Here is a 22,114-nt window from a genome sequence, read left to right as displayed (position 1 = left end):
ACATGGTTGGAGCCTTAACATGGAGGTACTTAAAAAGTAAGAGGATACTTTAGCCATTAAGTGCTAGACAACATTGTTTTCATCCTAAAAATGTTTTACACCTAAAATTGTTTATTATTTATTCATGTTACTAAAATGATCTAGATCAGTTGATAATGTGGTTCGGCATTCGGCAATGACGTACGTCTGCAAACAAAAGGAGAATCAACGAATTACAATCACCAACAACCAAGAATCAAGAATCCCAATGATATGGACCTCACAATTTTCTCTCACAAAATTTTCCTCACAACAATTGGCTCTCTTCTCTTGCTTACAAATTTCCAAGTCTAAAGAAGTATTTATAGACTCCAAGTTCCAATTCGGTTTCAGAAATGTTGGATTGGTAATGGCTAAAATCCAAATAGATGCTATCCTAATTGGGCACCTGATGCACCGCCCATCAACAATCCAACAGTTCTGATTGTGTTTTCTAATCAGACATAAATTTCATGGCCAGAGATAAAATAATGAGCTTTGAATCAGCAAAACTCAGTGTATCAAGAACATAATATTGTTTATTTGTCATTTACATTTTTCAAATGTTTTGAAGTCTAACATTTTAACATATAAAACTTAGTTGTTTGCCTATAAACCCTTAATAAAAGTAAAAGTAGGTAACCAAATCACCCAGCTCCATTTCTCTCTTCTCTATAAAAACCACACTTCATCTCTTCTCTCTCCATCCTAACTCAACTGAAGCTCTCATATACATTTTCATACTTAATTATTCAAAAGACGAAAAGATTATAAAATCATCTAATGGCTCTTAAAGATATGAATATGACTATCTTTATGGTCTGTGTGACCATGCTTTTGGCAGGGGCCTCTGCTCAATCAAGTTGTACTAATGTTCTTATTAGTTTGTCTCCATGTCTCAACTACATAACAGGGAACTCATCAACACCGTCTCCTTCATGTTGCCAACAGCTTGCTATGGTTGTTGGGTCTCAGCCACAGTGTCTTTGTCAAGTCCTAAGCGGCGGTGGCTCGTCCTTGGGGATTAACATCAACCAGACTCAAGCTCTAGCTCTCCCCTCTGCTTGCAATGTTCAGACTCCACCAGTTAGCAGGTGTAATGGTAAGACGCAAGTTCTAGTCTGCTATGATATGAAATCAGTTTAGTTATAGGCGTATCAATGATTGAAAATTTATGTCTTTGGAAACGAACTTCATTTTGATTATTTGATTTCTATTAACCTCCTTCCGCCGAACTAAAAAAAAATTATTTCTAGCTATATGAGATTCTAATCAATTGTTAAACTGTGCATCCTGTTATGTAGCAGCTGCATCTCCAACAAACTCTCCAGCTGGAACAGCCGAATCTCCGTCTGCATCCACACAGTCAGGTATTGAAGATCTTCAAAACTTGCTGTGCACGTTCTCACCAATTATTCGATTTCAATTTATTCTTACATTAACCTTCACAGATGATCCTACTAAGAATCGATACTGTGATGTAAATATATAAGATAAATAGTGATATCATGGACCTCATATTTCAATAGCAATGCCACTGACCTATTCAATCGGAGAGTGACAACATCGATGCCTAACATGCATGGGAAAAACTCGAGGCATTTAAAAATCTCAAGAAGTTCTAGCTAGTCTGCTAAGGTGTACAACACAGCAGCAACGGACAGCACTTCAGTCAGTTTATGGCTTGATAATCGATAGTCGATACTATGGAAGAGAAATATCTCTACTTTGGAAACAAAACACATTGCATCTATATCGTCCTAGCACATAATCATGAGAACATTTGTTTAACTATTGTATTCCATGACTGATCTAAGACGAATAATTTAACATGAGAACATGACTAGAAATTATAAATCAATAGAGTTTACTAACTACTAATAAAATTGGTAATTTGCATTAAGTTTGTTCACTGTACATGCTTGAGATGTTTGTGGTGATTGACTAGATTTTGTACTTGTACAGGAAATGGATCTAAGAATGTACCATCAGTTGGAGGAGGTGGAAGATCTATCCAAATGCCATTCAGCTGTCTGCTCTTTGTCCACCTTGTTGCATCACATGCTTCAACTTTCAGCAACTTCTGAGTTTTCCTCTTAAATTATATATGTCTTCTATCATTTGATCCATGATCATATTGTACTTTAATTTTTCTCTTTTGTTGAGTGGATAATGTATCATGTATTTGTTCAGACCTCTTGTGGGGTTGTCGTCATTGTTCATATACGAGTGAGGATATTTCATATATGCTTTTCCCTACTTCTAGTGACAATAATTCTGAATTTTGAACTACACTTGGTTCAAACAGGCTGAAAAAAAATTATTTGCACAAAACATCCATATCAAATAGAAAGCAAAGAACAATATCAATTTTACACCTTCAGGGAATCAGGCATATGTGATATCAAAAGTAGAAAAGGCAAAACATAGACTGATGGACCACAGATATACAAGATCCAAATACCGAACAAAATGTCATCACTAAGGGCATCACCGATAGAACTTTTATATGTTCCTCTATCTTCAAATTTAAAAGAACAATACAAAATGGGCTTCCAATGCAGCCTATATATAGCCCTATAGTTATCATCCTTTAAAACTATTTTTATTTCTATCATATTTATAGAGGGCCTGGTCCGCGAGTTAAACTAGTATACTGCATTGCAGTGAGGGCGTGAGCGGAACATGACATTTCGTTAATAATTAATAATTATGTACTTTTTTAATTATTATTATTTAATTATAAATTTTCTTATGAAAAAAAAATTGACCACCACACCTTGGACTAAAATTTAAACACATTAAAAAAAAAAATTCAAAATGTTAGGATAAAAAATTTTAGTCAAACCACGCACGTAACCATGTTAAGTTAAAAGATTGAAATACTATGTTCAGTTAAAATTAGCCAAACCATATAACCCTATTACTCAAATGTTTTGAAGTTAGGAAATCAAAAGTCATGAGTACCACTTTGGCATAATTAATTAAACCCAATTCTACACAATGAGAAGTTTTTATTTTATTATGTCACAAATCCCTTTAAGAGTCTCAACAATTACTAATGTGGTCATTGTATTGGTAGTCTGGTATGCAATTTTTTGGCTATAAATTTAATACATACAACAAAATACACGTAAGACTCAACAAATTGTTTCATTACAAAGCTCTCACGCTCCAGTTGCACCTAAACATATGGTGCATATTTACACTAATAATCAAACTTAAAGAAGATGAGAGTGGAGGTGAATCAAAGTCCAGTATGAACAAACGAAATACACTAGCATCAGATGAAGTTAATAATCAAATATGCAGCAAGTGTAAAAAATGGTTCTGCATGGTTGGTATTTGCCGAGTCCCTACATAGATTAAAAAAAACAAAAAACATAAACTTTATCAAGGTAATAAAAAAAGCTTTCTTGGGTAATGACATAGACATTACTTCAAATAAATATTACGATGCGTTAATAAGACTATGTTCAATTTTAATTATTTAAAATCAACTCAGCAACCATCATTTTTTTTTTCCTACAAAAAATCCGGCAAAATTTCATTTGTATTTTCAACATTTCAAATACCCAAAACCTGTCATAACCTGAAAATCAAAATAACCTAATATTCATATATCAACCCTTCCAAGTTATATATAACCTTACATAGTTTAAAAACCAAAACATATTTATATACAACGCCAACCAAATATATACAACACCATCAAAAAATATACACAACACCTTCCAAAAGATAAAGTAGTGACTACACTACAAACATATAGATAGATGAAAATAAAATGTTAACTATAAACAACTTCACTCCAAAGCTTTTACTCCTCGTGCTGCTCTATATACTCCACTAAACTCAAATGTCTTTGCAATCTTCGATAGTTATATCTGAAAAGAGATATAAGGGGGTGAACAAAAGTCCAGCAGGAAGATACAACTGCTATTAATTATCATAAAAACATTTCACGCATAAATATAATAGACTAGTGTACACCTAAACATTTAAACCACCAATCTAACCATCATAGCAATATCTACCACAACCTGAGTACATTCCACAAATCAAAACACGTTCTAAATAATTTATAGAGATAAATGGATGCCTAGAAAAGTATGTGGGATTTCCTGGATTTCATTAAGGAAGCATTCATCTCTTAGAAACCCCATAACTGCGGCTAATTTAAATGACAAAGCCCACGGCCCATTTAAAAGACAAGCCCGCGGCTAATTTAAATTACCTACACCATTAATCAATACTTACCAGGCTTCAATCCTGTAATCATAGCTCAATAATATAGCAAGCTACACAATCAACTAAACTTCCATCTCTAAAACCAATACCATATAGCCAATCATTCTACAACACAACCAAGCTTATCACACACATCACATCAAAATATCATACAATATATATTTTTCATAAATGACTAAGAGAAGTAATATCCACCTACATTCTACTCGCAACCAAAAAACCAAACCTCGGTTAACTCGCAACCACTAGATCTCTTCCATTACAAACCACTGAAAATAAATATTGGTAACTTATATTAATCATTTAGTCATACTCTAAACCAACGAGAATTCTCTAGTGTCTAACCGAAATACCAAACCCTAAATTACACTCTACGATTATAAAGATGATTTAAAATTCATCAACGACAATCGAAATTGACTCCACTATTACTGTTCATATCCTCAATTCAATAAAATCAACTAACACAATGAAAATTACAACTACTTAGCTTTAAATTCGTGTTTCTACAAATACCTAACAAAAACCGATGAAAATCATGTCTAAACACTTAAAAACTAAATAATTTTGTATGGTTATCATAGAATAATGATAGGGTAGTGTCTACAACATGATTTCTACTCAAAATATCAATTCTAGATGATGAAAAATGAAGACGAAGCAAAGAACACGAAAATTTCAACAAACTCACCACTTGAAGCTTTGATTTCATCACCCAAATCAATACCAATGCACTCTAATCACTTAGAGAACTTAATTCAATCTATTTTCAGCAAAACCCCTCAAATTTTTTATGGCATTTTACCAAATTTTCAAAGTTGTACACTTTCTTGGTGTCTAGAAGGTGGAGTTGTGACCAGCTAGCGATGATTTCTAAAACGGAATTAGTTGATTTTCTTAATGAACTTTGGCAATCTTTGTGATATATTGAAGATTTCGGGGCCTATCATAAAGTGTACCTTTTGCATGAGGATAGGAAAGAGTCAAGTCGCCTAGCATAACCAAAAATCTTATTTCTGGAAAAGGCCAACCAAGGAGGATGGAAGTGAAAGTGTGAGATCGACCATTCCACCCCACTTCTAGGTATCTCCGACCTATACCTACATCTGCACTTCCTTGCTCTCTTGATATACATAATATTCTACCCTCTACAAGTTCAAGCTTATAGAAAAATTAACCATTTGACAAGAATTAACTTTTTTCTTAACAACTTTCCAGAAAGCCCTCCATAAGTCCATAGAATACTCAATTGTTCTGAAAAGCCCAAATCACAAGAAATCTCCTAAATACCTAATTTTGTGTGTGTGTATTACACCAAATCTCTAGTACGTTAGAAATATTACTTGTAAGGCTTGAAGTAAGAGACAGCATCACAGAATAAAAAGAAAACAAAAAAGGGGCAAAATAATAATAATCAACACATAGTAAATGACACAGATCACACAAAAATGCCTCCTCCATAGATCAATAATTGACAAAATGTACAGATTGTGAGTTGTGACACCTAAATCCTGCGCTTACCAACCTCTATACCTATGACCAATGCATCTATTCTATGTTTTTCCTCTCCTGAAAATGAGTTATTTGTCCTTCAGTACAAACTACCTTTCAAACAGCAATTTATGTTTCTCAAGAACAAAATAAGTACCACCATATGCGTCACAAGTAAAATGTACAGAAGAATCATGCGTAACATTTGTTCATAGTTCATACTATTCAAACCATGAAATCTCCCCATAGGCCATGAAATCTTCACATGTTCCATTACTTATTTACTTCCATACTAGTTTTAACAAATACATTGCGGAATAAAGCATTCTCTATATTCTACCAAAATGACTAGCTAATACTCAATCTTAACACAAAAAGTTATACCGATCACCAAACAAATATTAGCCAAGCATGGTTTCGAGAAGGAATAATAGGTGACTTCCTTACCAACTTCATTACACATAGTAGTAACTGCAATAGTCAAAAAGTCTTTTGCCCATGGTGATATTCCCACAAGATACGAAAAGAGTCATAGAAACTTATTTATAGGGGTATTATCGTAAAATAATTTAACCACGAGAACACACTCAACAAAGATATCGTAATAGAGTTCAAGAATAGAAAATTGAATCGAATCAACATTTAAAGGACCAATAACTAGTTTGAACCAAATAAAAGGGAAACATTACTCTCCAAAATCAAGAAGACCTTAACAATCAAATATTTCAAATTTCTCAAAGAAATTAGAACATAACAACAACTGAAATGATAAGAAGCTATATAAAGACAAAGAAACTAAACTAATTTCTCTACCAAAATCAATACTATAAAGTTAGTTGTTTTCAGCAGAAATTCCAATGAAGCAATTGGAGATTAAACACCAACAACTACTTACATTCTCACATTAGCTAGTGCCTTCAATACCCCACATTCAAACCACCAAATCTCAAAATTCCACTATCATTAAACTTCACGTGAGCACTTAGCCATACAACCCATGATCACAAACGAGAAACCAAGCGAGAAGATTCGATACCATTTAAATGAGTTATGCTTCCTTCATTCTTAGTTTCGATACCATTTTTCATCTTTCATGATAAACTAACAAAAAATATTCAATAAAATCCAAAAGTGAGATTTATTTCAAAGAAACCCCGAATCAAGTATAAACCACAAAGCACAATTGAGATACAATCAAAAGGAAAGCTAAAAACTTTGATGAAGGATATAGTAGAAAAGGTAGAACTTTGGAACTTACCTTCTTTAATCGCAGAAGGATTTGCCGCACCCCCTTTGTCGGAATTTGTTGAGAAAGTTACCTGCTGCGGTTATTGCCAAGCAGTTGCACAAAAAGTAATGAAACTCGATTCTTGACCAATTTTCAAATGAGAAAGCGAAAAATATTGTGGGGTGTTGTGAAGAAGAGATAGAGAGTGTGTGCCGGTGGAGTGATGGATTTTGGCGATTGGAGAGTTTTGGTAGGAAGAAGATATAGGGAGAGCGAAGGGAGTTTCGGGTGAGAGAACGAGTGAGTGAAGAGAAATTGTAAAAGTCTTGGATGATTGCATGTAAACGCGACAAGTTGTTTTTTGTCCGAATACCCCCCTTCTCCCAAGATCGTTCGCTCCCGCTCACTCGATAAAAATATGTCCATAAACATTTCAATGCCAAAAATCATTTTTAAAATGGGAAACTTCTTTAGTTCGCCCCAACAATTTGAATTTTTTTAACACAGTTTAAATTACAAAACACTGGAAACATAGATTTAAAAATATTATTCATGCTAAGACTCAAACCTTGCACCAAGCCCACCCACCCAATTTTCCCAAACCAAACTTTGCTACTAGTCCACTATCAACTTTAGTATATTTGGATTTTAATTTTTATTATAAAGGTTGCATTGTACAACTCATCATTTAGAAGTCCTTCTTATCAGGTCTCTCCTTCACCCTAACTTTTAAAATAGTGATGTCGGCTCTCCTTCACCCTAACTTTTAAAATAGTGATGTCGGCCCCTGCATTGGTGATGCTCTAAGGATAGTATCTTTCTCAGTTTTGCAAGTCTGACTAGACATGGCTACTGTTTTAGTCTTTTAGACCAGTGCTCTTTAAACTCATCCTAACAACAAAATCCAGTCATCGAAGGTGTCTCAATATGTGATTTTGGAATTTGGAGTCAATTTCATTCCAAAAGTCTTAGTTCTGATTGAGTAATTCCCATTGTAGCTAGATCAAGTCTGAAATTTAAATCCACTCGTATTGGGAAAACTGAAAATTTTGTTGAACGAGCGCAAAATATATTCGTAACCTTCACCTCTAATAATAATATAAACTCATAATTTCTAGATAACCAAAAGAGTGAAAAGACCAATTGGCTGGGATATGTGTTACTGTGTTGCACATATATATGCTGCATGATTTCCTGAGATTGCCTTCAATAGTTATTAAAAACAACAAAATTGGTCGGTGGCCTACCCTAAAACCATAGGACTTTCTCTCATAATAATCTCATGATTCACAAGACTGATTACATTTTTAAGCACCATACCCCACTCTCTATCTTCTCTAATCAATTAAAGCGCTAAACACACCCACTACTCCCTCTCTTACATTTGGCATCTCTTTCCATTAAATCAAACCAATTTTTTTTTATCTCCACTAGTTTTCACGTTTCAAGGTAAATGCTCTTTCATTACTTCTCTATATAATACTAATAACACGCAGAATCTTAATTAAATACTTAAACTTTATCATTGCTTGTATCAAAAAAATTGTGTGTATTGACTTTGTTTTTATGAATTTGGTGGAATTTATGAATATTGTTATTGAGAAACTTTATGTGGGGGTTGTATGGTGAAGTTGTTTTAAGTGATTGTTCCTCTTTTTGTGTGTGTGTGCATTTTGGTGAAGTTATATTGGTCTATAGCATTTCTTACATGTTTATTTGTAGTCATAGTTTAAGAGTAGTGTAGTACAGTCACAGTGAAGAAGGATATCATTGGTTTGAAAGATAGGACATCCTAGGAAAATTAATCCTTAGATAGCAAAGACAATAAATTACTAATGTAAGCGCCTTGGTGTGCTGATTAGTAATCCAAAATTGAAACAAAGAAATAAAGGTCGCAGCTATAGATGTTTGTTGTTCTTCCTGCGTATGTGGAATTATAACTTGGCATTTGGGAACAAAGTTGCAAAGGCAGATCATTTGCTACTATATATATTTGAAGGATTTGGCTAAGATTAGTTTCATTCATAGGTCTCTTCAGAAGGGGCATAGGATATAAAGCAGCGGAGTCTTGAAACATTTAGTGGGGCCAAAAAATTGCATCAGGGTTGAATGTACGTTTCGTACTTTTGTACAAACTATTATATTTGCCCCATCTGTAAAAAAAATAGGTTTAGTTTTCTTTCACATTTGTTATCGCACATCAAATGCATATAAGAGATGTTATATCTTCTCTTGTGAGAGTGAGGATGGAGGAGAATGTTATGAAGTAGCAATATATTCTTGCTTTGCTAGGGATGTGGCGATAAGATCATAAGACAATGCTCTCTTTGACTGGGATTTGTCTTTATAGCTTCCCTTGAAAGAGGAAGAGTTGGATGGATCTGGGGTTAAGATGTTCTGTGTTCAATGTTCTCATCTACTCTTTATTTTTCTGTTTGTTTTTGCGTTAATCTTGTACTTAGTCCCCAACTGATATAGGGAAATGGGAAATAAAAGGTAATCTCTGTGTTCTTTAGAAACATCTGAGTTGTAAAATAGCTACTCATTTTAATTGAATATGTACAAAAATAGCGCAACAGTTCTAGATCCTGCAAGTAAAAGTCGTTGAGAATTACCCAATAATATTCTATGTGGCAAGTGATATCTTTTGTTTTGGCGCCTTTAGGAATCAGGAGATGTGCTTATGAGTGGAAATATTTTTACCTTTATTATAAAAACTGGCTCTAGATCTCAAACCTTTTTCTCTTTCACACTTTCAGTCTTTCACTATGATGTAATTTGTGTTTTTACATATGTCCTATCTAATCCTTTGTAAATATTTATATCCAATCCAAAAGAAGAGAGAATCCCATTACATCACTGGAATAGATTCCTATGCTAAATGGTTTACACTTTACGCAATCCAGATTTCCACTATAATGTGATTTGTAGTTACTTTTATTCATCTGTATTTTGGCAGCTGTAATATATTATCTTGAGAATGGGCAAATGTCCCCCATTTGCGTTTGGCACGTAGAAGAAAAGATCACGTCTGGTATATAGTTCCAGGGTCTAGGAAACTACTGGTCTAAAGTCTAAACCACGTATCAATGGGAAAATTTATCTGTTATTTTAATTTATAATGTGCACTTTCTCTTTGAGACAAATGAGATCCAACAAAAGATTTCTGAGAGTGTCTTTTTCTAGAAGCTGGTTTCTGATGATGTTTTATTTCTGAACATGATTTCTCTATCTATCTATTAAAAGATGTTCATTTCTCTACTTGGTTTGCTAGTTATTGTATATAGTGGAAATATACAAGTATTTCAAGGTAAAAAGTTCTGATCTCGAGGTATACTTCAACTTCTAGGGTAAATCTGACAATATATTAGAGGAATATGTAGTTCTTAGACTTGCATAAGTTTGTGCTGAAAATATTATTTTAACACAGACTATCTCTTTCTATGGAATCATGAAATACACTTAGTTCTTTTCCTTCCCTTTTGTGTATTGGACGTAGAATTCAATATTTACTAATAGTAAAATGAAAAACGTTATAGATATATTATCTAACATCTTGTATTGACTAGCCAAATTAATTCAAGTAATTCAACTTCTACATTCAGTTATCTGTGCGTGCTTCCTTGACCAATCTGAGCAACAGTGTTTCTGTCAGGTTGTGACGCTCGACGTTGAAATATACAGCCATCATCAACAACTATGAATCGTCTGAGTAGGATGTAGAAGCCATTATTATGTCTGGACTTATTGAGGGTCTGCCAGATGCTGTAGCTCTGCGGTGTCTTGCTCGAGTGCCCTTATACCTACATCCCAATTTGCAGCTTGTTTGTCGCTCTTGGAGAGGTGCCCTTCACAGCCGAGAATTCTTTAGATCCCGACGTGAGGTTGGCGCATCCGAGGACCTCTTGTGTGTATGTGCATTTGAGCCTGAAAATCTGTGGCAGCTTTATGATCCTCGTAGGGACCTATGGATGACCGTACCTGTTTTGCCTTCAGATATTAGGCACCTCGCAAACTTTGGTGTTGTATCCACGGCAGGAAAATTGTTTGTGCTTGGAGGTGGCAGTGACGCAGTCGATCCATTGACAGGGGACCACTATGGAATTTTTGCGTCAAATGAAGTATGGTCATATGACCCCCTACTTCGGCAGTGGGCAAGACGGGCCTCAATGCTTGTTCACCGTGCCATGTTTGCATGCTGTGTTTTGGATGGAAAGATTGTTGTTGCAGGTGGTTTCACCACATGCAGGAAGTCGATCTCGAAGGCAGAGGCCTATGATCTTGAGAAGGATGTGTGGATTGCAATACCTGACCTTCCTCACACACACAACTCTGCTTGCTCTGGGGTTCTCATCAATGGGAAGGTGCATGTCTTGCACAAGGGACTGTCTACAGTCCAGGTATTTGAGAATGCTGAGTGGAGGTGGGTGGTTGAAGACTATGGGTGGCTTCAAGGTCCAATGGCAGTAGTAAGGGGAACTTTATGTATTGAGTCATGGGTTTATCGTCAAGCAGAACAGGGAGCAAAGGAAAAGGAAGATATTGGCTTCAGCATCAGACTTTAAGAGTAGAATTGGGTTTGCCATGATAGGACTGGGAGATAATCTTTATGTGATTGGTGGAGTGATCGGACCTGGAAGGTGGAATTTAGATATCAAACCACTGTCCGATGTTGATGTTCTAACAGTTGGGAGTGAGAGACCAACTTGGAGAATGGTGACACCTATGACAGAGTGCCATGGCTCAGTACTAGGTTGTACAATGCTGAGGATTTAGGCATGCTATGTTGTGAGAATTGATGTTTTGTTCTTTTTTTCTTTTATTTTTTGGTCCTTCAGCTGTAGAAGAGAGGCTTTGAGAGTCGGTCTCTTTGTTTTGTTTGTTAACCCTGATGTTTGGTTTAATATTTGTAAAGAATAGCTTGCTAAAAGGCTTAACAGATAACATTTGAATAGCCAAGTCAGAACTCATAATTTGTAATTTTGTACTTGATATAAATAATTATAGTTGCACATAGATATCAGTTCCTGTTCTACAGCTGCTATAATTGCAGTAGTTAATTTTGATATAAATGTTGTTATGAGTTGCTTGGAGAAGTCTTCGTCTCACGATATATGAAGATTTTTGCTTGAGAATATTTGATATGAAATTCAAAAATACTGTAAGTTGTGAAGTAGTCTTTATTTTTTGGATAAAGCAAGTTGTGAAGTAGAGTCTCGGAGTACTATAGTGGTATATTTCTAACTATTGTTTGACGAAGTAGAGTCTCGGAGTACTATACCCGGTAGCTCTACCAAGATATGAGAGAACCACTCCATATATGGTCGTTTTATTTATTCCAACCAACAATCATTAACACTAGAAAGGACTAAAGATCCTGGAGTTCAAACCGACATCGGAGTGTTACGGCTTTTGGCATGAATACTTATGGCTTATCGAGCTTCTATGAAAAGATAGCTCCCAGTAATGAGGCAAAAATATAGCTGACTATGGGGGAACGAGGAATAGTGGACTGAAATGGAGAGAGCAGAAAGGAAAGGGGGAAAAGTTCCTACAATCCAAAAGAGGAAGAACTCAGATGCTATACGGAGCTGACATTAACTCAAGAGTGTCTTATGATCGTGATGAACAGCTGATATGGGATGCTGACCTGACCCCCTAACCCCACCACTACTAGTTATCTTCCATAACATAAAAGAGCTTCCCGCCTCTTCTTGGTAGGGGAATGGTCGGGTAGCAAATTCCGGGTATCCTACGCACCATTGCCATAGGGAAATAGCTACATAAGGAGTAGTTCAGGCCTATCTATTGAACTACAAGCAACATCTGTCCCTCCATTCCCAACCAGAGATCAGCTCAAGTCTGATTAGCCTGCTTCACCATCCTTTTTCGGGTGGGCATTACCAGGGTGGTAGTTCTTCACTAAAGATTGTTGGGGGAGATGTAGTGATGAAGACCTGGAGACACGTCACTCTCAACTGGTACTCATTTAACAAGAGCATACTCACAATTAGAACGAAAACCACTTTTTTTTTTTTTTTTTTTTTTTTTTTTTTTTTTTTTCTAAGTAAGCAAATATTGTATTGATGAGGGTAAAAACAGAAGAGAGGAGAAGGTACTACTAGGATTTTTAGACAAATCTGAAGTAAACTTGTTGTGGAACCTCCCATGTGGTAATCTATGGTGGTTTTACATCAAAAACTAGTTTATCATTTGTTTGTAAGTCTGCTGCATATTTGGCCACTTTGTCTGCGGAGAAGTTGCATTCCCTCCATGTAGGTGTTATCTTGCAGTACTCTAGCTTCTCCTTACATTTATCCCATCTTTGCTTCATCCCCCATGGAAGTTGTGAGCTCCCAAAAGCATGGTCTGCAGCCGCTGAATCTGATTCAACCCATAGCTTCTTCCAATTCCTTTGAACTGCATATTCTGCACCTTCAAGTATAGCCAAGCATTCAGCTATATAATTTGTGGCGAAGTCTATGTGTTACCACAACAACAAAGTGACACCTACTATCCCTAAACACAACTCCATAGCCTGAAGGGCATGGGTTTCCTTGCGAGGCACCATCCACATTCCTTGCGAAAACCACAGTTGCAGCGATAATATAAGAACTAGAGTAGGAGTGGAACTAGTTCAGTGAGACCCCTAAATCTCAATAAATCAAGTCTCCTTGATCTTTTGTTCTTCTTAATGATCAGGTTTTGTTTCCAGACATGTAAACTTTGAGCTAACATGAATCTCATAAAAAGTATGAAATTCCTACTGTCCGGTATAATCACCAACTCACACGACTTCTTAGAAGTGCTTGGATAGTTGGATGAGCATATGACAGTGTATTCTTAGTCCCATATCGGCTACAGTTAAAATGTAGTCAAGGCAACTCACATACAAAAGCATGTTGTAGATTCTTAATAAGTCATACCTTTCTCGGCCTTTTGGCTAAGATCAAGTGTAGTATCTGTTCTTATCAGTTTAATATCTGATATGTGATAAGAGCCCAAAACTGTAGTTTTAACCCTGTAACAGTCATACTTTTAGACCAATTATGTGAGTAATAATTAAGAGTTAACACCGACACGTGTTTTTTATGCATTTCGTGCTTCAAAGTCCATTATGTGCAGAAATGTGCCACTTTAGCGGGATAAAGGAGCAAAGGTCGGTTACTAAGGAGTTCCGTGATTAAAGGCCAAGATTCAAGAAGACAAAGCCTTTCTAAAGCCCGGTCAAAAGCTGAAAAGTCGACGGCGGGCGTAAACAAAGACACAAGTCGTGAGAACTTCCCGAAGGCCGTATCTTTGGACTCAGACCTCAGAATGGGGCCTACCTTATGTCAAAACGACCGGCTCGGAAAGAGCTTTCCAATGGTCTAAGACTTGATCCAATCAGAGGAGCAGAAGTGGACGAAAATTCTGTTGAAGCCAACTGCAGCTGAAGAGGCCTTTTTGGACTAAAAGAATTGGGTTTTGGGCCTGATTCTTTGGCCCAAAACATGGCTCCAAGCCCATGCACGATTTTTGGATCTGAAAGTATAAAAACCAAGGCTTAACTCTTTGTTAATGGTAGATAGTTAGGTTAGAAAATAAACTAGGTTAGGATAAGAAAAGTAGCTAGTTAGACCTAAAACTATAAATAATTATAGATCTAGTTTTCATGTAATAAAATTAAGTTTAGTTTAAATTCAATTCTTGTTTTAGATTAAACTCTTAGAATCATTATTCTTAATTAGTTTGATTAATAAAATAGCTAGTTTGTCAATTTCGATTTTTGTCATTTACAATTGTGTAGATCTAATTTCCCTTATTACGTAGATAGCTAGACTTAGATTAGTTAGATTATTAATTTAGTATTTAAATCATTGTTTTATTATTCATTAGATTAATAAAATAGTGTTCTCCATAAGTTAGTTTCATTTCCATTAATTGTTTAGTTTCAATTCGTAGATTCAATTAATTGTCATTATTAGTTTAATTCAATTATTGCATTAGTAGTTTTGAATTGAGTTTAAACAAGCAAAGTTTCAATCTTTATATCATGTCTTGTTTGAATTCCTTTAGGAATGATAGCGTGATAATTCTCGGCTAAACCCCCATTAGAGGGGGTTGAGAAGCCTTGATGAAAGCTTGATTCCGATTATCGTAAAGTCGTCGTAATTTCCTTTCCACTCTAGAAATGATTAGTTCACCATGAGAATGGGTGTAATCGTTCACATGCTAGTTATGAATTGGTAGAAATGCCATGTGTAATTAGGGATTAGGAGTAACCATTGATTTTCGGCGATTCAATTTGGATTACGACGATTCATCGTTAGTAGGATTAAGTCGAGTTAAGGTGGAATCAACCCCCTCTAACTCCTTATCATAGAATCGACGTGGCATTCCCATAGTTGTTCTAATAGTCGACTAGTTGCATCTTGTGGGTAGTTGCATCGTAGTCTAGTTGCCTTTTCGTAAATCTCTCATTAGATTTAGAGTACATTACTTATACGTAGAGAACACAGCATGCGGAAGGACTAGGAGTGGAACGAATCATCTACTCCACTATATCTCATAGGATTGAGAGTAGAATCTTTGATAAAATATAGGCACATAAAATAGTTTAGTTTACTTACGTTTTGAGTTTCATCGTTCATTTCGTAGGTAAACTATCAATTTTATGTTTTATCAAATGGCGCCGCTGCCATCTTAGTTTCACTTTCGCATTGTTTTCGTAGTATAAGTACTTTTCTTAAAGTCCCATTAAACCCACCCACCCTTGTTTGATTCATACTGTGGTTGTCCGTTTCAGCATTGAAAAGTTCCGCGAAAAATACACGAGCCGACGGCGCTTCAAAGCGCGGCGCACATTGCCCATACGCTGGAACCTTGAGCGACCGCCCCCATCTCGAGCGACCACTTCTAAAAACACTGTAACTTGAACTTACACTGAGCGACCAGCTTCAAAGTGATGAGCGACCCCTAAGCTGATTTTGCCGGATTTCCACAGGTTTGATTCGAACCCGATTTTTCAAGTTTTTCGTTGTTCTAACTTGTTATATATATCGAACACGCGTAAACAAGACGCTTATTCATAAGCCGAAGCAAGGACGCAATCAGGTATTCCTTTCTTTCGCACCTCGTGATCTCCGTTAGAGGTTTATACTAGTATATCGTAATTGTTTGGAGTGTTGATGTGTTTAGCTAAATTTGGTCTTAGCCTTGTATGAGATTAAGGTCCGGTCGAACAAAACACCAAACGTAATTACACAACAACGCCAACAAACAATTCTATCTAGTATACCACCCACTACACCTCTAGCTACTATTTCACACACACCACCGACACAATGCCCGACGGAGAGACTCCTCTCTCGGACTTTTATAAAGCCTTGGCGATAGCCCCAAATCTTGCATCGTTCTAGCGGACCCAATTGGGGATTTTCGAATCCCCAAATATTTTAATTTGTTACCCGTTTTTCACGGTTTAGACCATGAAAAACCTTATCGCACATCGCGTAGGATTGAACAAGTCCTAACAACATTCCACCATCCTACGGTTGGTGCGGAACAAATTAAACTCGTGGTATTCCCCTTTCACCTTAGCCGATAAAGGCGGCATCTTGGTTAACGCCCAAACGCCTAATTCGTGGACTCGTGGGCTAAACTTGTTCAATTTGTTTATGGAACATTTTACCCACCCCTAAAGACGGATGAGATGCTTTCCAAGATTCATTTCTTTTCGACAAAATCCTCATGATGAATTTTTAGAGGCTTGGAATCGTTTCACCGATCTCCTTATAGAGTGTCCACATCATAACTTAGCTAAAGACACGTTAGTTCGTGCCTTTTTAAAGGACTTCTACACCACCATAAAGAAGTCCTAGACATAATGAATGGGGGTAGTTTCTTAAGCAAAGGAGCCTCGGAGGCTTATAAATTTTAGAGGATCAAACTAAAGTTTAAATAACAGGGGGGGGGTAGTGATGATATCCACCCCTCCGCTAGTTCATCAAATACAGTTAAGGCAGCGGTATGTTTGAAATTAAACACGATCCCGAAGCTTAAAACTCTAATCGAATCGGTCACTAAAAAAGGTAGAGGCCATTTCGTTCAACAAAAGCCTATCCCCGTCATGAATGTAAATTCAAATCCATGTAGTTTTCTGTTGGAGCCCCGAGCATCCGGACTTCCATCGTCCCTATAGCCTATGAATAGGCTTGTTCCATTAATAGTGAACCTAACGCCCCTTGGAGACAAAATCCCAACTTTGGTTGGAGAAATAACCAACACGCCACACCTCCGTGGTACAATAATCAATATGTTAGGCCAACGACAATTTTAACCAAGTTCCACCACGACACAAGGATTGTGGTCGTGGTAATTTTAATAATTATAACAACCAAGTGCAACCTCGACAAGGTCAAGCACAAGGTCAAGGTAGTTATAATAATTATAATGCTAATAGAGGTATCGTTCAGGTAAATAATAATTATCAAAATCCACCCATAAATAATTCACGCAAAATAGTTCCACACCACCCCGTGACTACTACACCCACACAACCGGATCGTCTTGACACCTTCATACAAGTGAGCCAAAAACTTTTTCCAAACCATGGCTCAATCTAACCAGCAGCTTCTACAATCCGTTAATAATTTAAGCCAATAGTTGGCCCAAGATAAAGCCCAACCCAAAAGTGTGTTTCCAGGTCACGCAATACCTAATCCTAAAACAACAAACACAGCCTTTGAGGTAAACCGATAATACTAGTAATGAATATGAAAATGTAGGTGAGCTAAAGGCCATCACCACTCTCCGTTCGGCAGAGTGGTTGATAACAAAGTAACTATGCCTATAGTTACCCCACCAAGAGCCCCTACACCGCTATTTTACTAGATACCCGAAATAGAAACTCAAGAGTCTACCCTTTGTAGAGGTACCGTTACAACACAACCTAAGAAACAGAAAGCCACGGTTAAACATCCGGGTGATACCATTGCTAAATATAGCGAAACCACCGTTTCCACAAAAATTAGCCGTGTTAACTAGGGATACTAATTATGAGGAGATTAGGGACGTTTTCAAGAATCTAACTATAAACCTTCCCTTCCTTGAAGCTATTAAAAAGCTACCACACCATGCTAAGTTTCTTAAGGAGTTGTGTACTACTAGGCGTAAGACCAATATACCAAAAGACGCTTTTTTTAACAATTCCCAACTCTATCTGAACATAATTGAATTGTTAAGTACAAGGATCCTAGTCGTCCTACTGTACAATGCACCTTAGGAGATTCTTATACGACGACCGCGTTATTAGACCTGGGGGCTAGTGTTAACTTACTCCCGTTTTATTTGTATAGACAAATAGGTCTAGACGAGATGCAACCCACTAAAATGACGTTGCAATTAGCTGATCGGTCTATTAAGTATCCTAAGGGTGTGGTCGAAAATGTGTTGGTAAAAGTTTAGGATTTTTACTATCCGGCTGATTTTGTCATCCTCGATACAGAAGTCGCTAACGACTCTGTCCCGATCATCTTAGGGCGTCTTTTCCTGGCAACTACCAATGCGCTCATTAATTGCCGTGATGGTTCGATGTCCATGTCTTTTGGCCATCTTGCTGTTGAAGTAAATGTTTTTAAAACAAAGACACATTTACCAGATTCGTCTATAGATGGAGAGGTTAGCATGATCGAGAGCTTTGCTCGAGATTATTTCAACAACACGTTCCCTGATAATCATATGCCCAAATTTCTTTCCTTTGGAAGTTCAGACTCCAACATTTTCATCCCTACACTAGTCGATACACATATTACGGATGAGGATGACATAGATGACTTTCTCAAAGATATAGAGGACTATCATAGTAACGTGGATATGACCAATCTAGATGAGGAATTCGATGAGTTTCTTAGAGCAGGTGATGATTCACCCAATCAAGAACAACTTTGCACAACATCCAGCTCGACTCCCCTCTTTCCACCCTTTCAAAGGGATCTCGAGTTTGCACTCGATCCTTTTGTTTCTTCTATGCTTCATAATTTTTTAAATCCACCTAGTAAACAAATACTTCAGAAGAACAAAGCATTTGACACCTTCATTTTCAGACTTGAAACAGTCCCTACCTACACCATGAATGAGTTTTGTGCTAAACCCACATCCTCATTGTTTACATGCTTTCCTTCTACAATTTATCCATATCCACCATATTCTCCACAACCATTCACTTTTCCACACTTATTCACTAGAACACCCTCTCGTTCAAAAATGAAAAAGAAGGTGCATGCTAGGTTACGTTATAGGGTTATCCGACTTCGCTTTCATTTCACTAGGTTGCATCATAGGAAATCTTGGTGCTTGATTGTGTTTGGATATGTTTTCTGTGATATTTATTTATGGAATGATCCACAACTATTTCGGTTGTTGATATATGATAAACTGCATGTTTATACATATGTTAGATAAAGTCTCGAGTATCTGACTATAAATGACTCAATTTGTTGTGTTTGGTGCATTCCTTTCATTTCCAGATATTGGTGAGTGCACCATTAAGGTAACCGGGCCCTCCCTATGGAGTGTGTGGCTGTAAGTACCGGATCCTAAGTTCACGTTTAACATAATTCACATTTTCCACTCTTGCATGTTTTCTCAGATTTTTGAGTCATGTTTCTCATGGGGTGAATTATGTCTTTCTTGCTTATTGTTTTTCATTATAAAAGTATATATATATATATATATATATATATATATATATATATATATATATATATATATATATATATGTCCTAGATTTCGAGACTTCCTAGATTACTATGTTTATTCTTTAATATATATATATATATATTAAAGAATAAACATAGTAATCTAGGAAGTCTCGGGAATCTAGGACTTAAAAAAAAACAAATTTTCTAAACTTTGTTGTAAAAAATTTGTTTGGGGGTGGGGTGTTCGTGTTTCCGTCCTATAATGTTTAGGTCCCATTAGAGTTGCTTAGGCCGTTTAATTGTATTTCGATTCGGGTTGACATAATCTATGAATTTAGAGTTCATTCGTTCGCATAACATATGTCATGCACGCACTTTGAGGCATTTTTCACTATCTTATATGTCATCCACGGTCGGAATAGAGTGTTTTATGGATCATTGGATTGGAAATTCTCTCCTGATCATTTCCATATCTCATTCGTAAAAATCGGACCGGTAACGAAACGGCAGTATTAGTTTGAAGTGGCGCGAAAAATCGAAAAATTAGAAAATTTCGAATTAGGCTTGGGCCCAACTCACGGGCACCTGCAGCGCACCCGCGCCCTTGCTCCACACCAACAGTCGTCCTTCATCTTCTCAAACCGCCATTATCAAACAAAAACCAAAACTTCAAAACTTAAATCCAAAAATTAAAAAAGAAACCTAATTAAACCCACGCCCATATTCAAATCAAGTTCAAATCTTCTCTAAAACCAAACCACTACCAAATCCACCAACTTACATCACCAAAAACCCACGAAAATTAAAAAATTTAAGCTGTCGCGCCACCACCGCACCACCACCACTGGTTGTTTCATTCGGTTGACTTAAATTCCAACCCCCACTACATTCCAAACACTCCAATGGCTCAACAACGTCGAATTTTGCTGGAGCAAGCATTTACTGGTGACCACTTCGCGCCGTTTTACGGTGACAAAATGATCAGTAGAGACTAGAATAGCTTGTGGTACTCGACTGAATCCTTTTACCACGAAGACTTAGTCCGACGGTTTTACAACACGAGGGAGGTGGAGGGGCGTAGAATTTTTGTTATGGTGGCGAAGAGGAGGAAGGAAGTAACTACTGGGTTGTTGGCTGAGATTCTAGGCATTTCACCTAGAATCCATCTAGATGTCACGTTACAGGAGTCCTAATATAATGGGGTAGAGTCGTTGATGCACGCGGATTACGAAGGGAACTACAATGCTAACTTCGATTGTGTTCGCCAGCATCCTCGGGACCAACCACCGCTACATTTCGGTGGATTGGTCTAACGCCCTGAGGGAAGGAGAAGGTCGGCGACATCGGTCCGAATGCCTCCACATTTTATGGATACTCCGGGAGCAGAAGTACGAAGTTCGTATCTTGGAGTTTTTGCTTAGCATGATTAGGGGAGTAGGGAAGTCTGTTGCACCTCTCCCTGTGTTGATAACCAAGATCATGCTGAAGTTGAGAGCAACTCCGGCGTCTGATAGGTCTTACATCACCCTACACCGAAATCCTCACATCTATAAGGATTGTGTCCAATGAGTTTGGAGGTTGCCTGAGGATAGGGTAGAGGACGAGGAGGATGGTGGAAATGAGAATGCCTCGGAGGATGAGGAGGACTTGACTTGTTTTGATGCGGATGCCTTGGAGAGGTGTTGGTCAGATGCAGAACGCATGGCTGTGATTCATCATGGCATGCGTTCACTCAACACTATCTGCGAAGACCTCCGGACTCGACAGGCAACTATCCACCATAACTTCGAGATCCGTACCCAGAGGGAGGATGAGCGGTGGGAACAGATAAGGGCCGAGCTAGAAGCTCAGCGCCAATTCCAGGCCGACATGCTTGCACGATTCCCACCTCACGGGGATTCTCCTTCTGAGGACACACCATCGAGGCACGAGCCTCGTCGCCGAAAGACGAATGGTGCTGGCCCATCGGGAGCTCAAGAGCCATCTCCTGAGCGTGTGCCCTCCGCTACCAGTACCGAAGTGGTTAGGGATAGTATCGTTTGATGTTTTTTTATTTATTTGTAGTTTCATTATTGTTATTTATTTTAATATAAGTTTAATTCTGTAATTTGAATTTTGTAGTGAAATGTACTTCGAATGAAAATTTTAATATAATGCGGTTATTTTCATTATGCGTGGTTGTTTCATATTGATCCCACCTTCCCAAATTGTTTGGGGGTGGTGTTATCTATTCCAGCATGATTTTTATATGACCCTCATTTTAGAATTTATTGCGGAGTCAAGGTGAAAATATAGCCGATTAGGCATATCTATGAATAAGTATCATGGTAGAATGAAATCTCGATAAAATAGGTAGATTCTATCCTAAATTCAACCTAAAAGATACTAGGTATGTTTTAGAATCAAGAATATGAGTTGTTTCCATTTTCGGGGTTGGAAATTT

General features: G+C 37.1%; 2 protein-coding genes and 1 pseudogene across 3 annotated transcripts; all 3 read left to right on the top strand.

Annotated features, from left to right (window-relative positions):
- The first annotated feature begins 674 nt into the window (after positions 1-674).
- Positions 675-2,263, top strand: LOC147518215 (non-specific lipid transfer protein GPI-anchored 26-like). 2 transcript variants are annotated; one of them, XM_086590127.1, is made up of 3 exons: positions 675-1,120; positions 1,326-1,388; positions 1,984-2,263. In XM_086590127.1, the coding sequence occupies exons 1-3, from the start codon at positions 802-804 to the stop codon at positions 2,103-2,105; spliced, it is 504 nt and encodes a 167-aa protein (XP_086446253.1). In that variant the 5' UTR covers positions 675-801; the 3' UTR covers positions 2,106-2,263. The 2 variants fall into 2 exon arrangements, with proteins under 2 accessions (XP_086446253.1, XP_086446252.1); XM_086590126.1 differs by having other exon boundaries at positions 682-1,120; positions 1,323-1,388.
- Positions 2,264-7,718: 5,455 nt separating this feature from the next.
- On the top strand, positions 7,719-12,006 carry LOC147518214 (F-box/kelch-repeat protein SKIP30-like). Its single transcript, XM_086590125.1, is given in 3 exon segments — positions 7,719-8,437; positions 10,632-11,465; positions 11,467-12,006. Coding segments are annotated over 2 exon segments (1,041 nt in total). The 5' UTR covers positions 7,719-8,437; positions 10,632-10,722; the 3' UTR covers positions 11,765-12,006.
- Positions 12,007-13,910: 1,904 nt separating this feature from the next.
- LOC147518213 (U2 spliceosomal RNA) lies at positions 13,911-14,126 on the top strand (annotated as a pseudogene).
- Positions 14,127-22,114: the final 7,988 nt, after the last annotated feature.

Source organism: Coptis chinensis, chromosome 2 (genome assembly GCF_015680905.1).
Source record: "Coptis chinensis isolate HL-2020 chromosome 2, ASM1568090v1, whole genome shotgun sequence".
Lineage (NCBI taxonomy): Eukaryota > Viridiplantae > Streptophyta > Magnoliopsida > Ranunculales > Ranunculaceae > Coptis > Coptis chinensis.
This window is presented reverse-complemented; position numbering and strand designations above follow the sequence as displayed.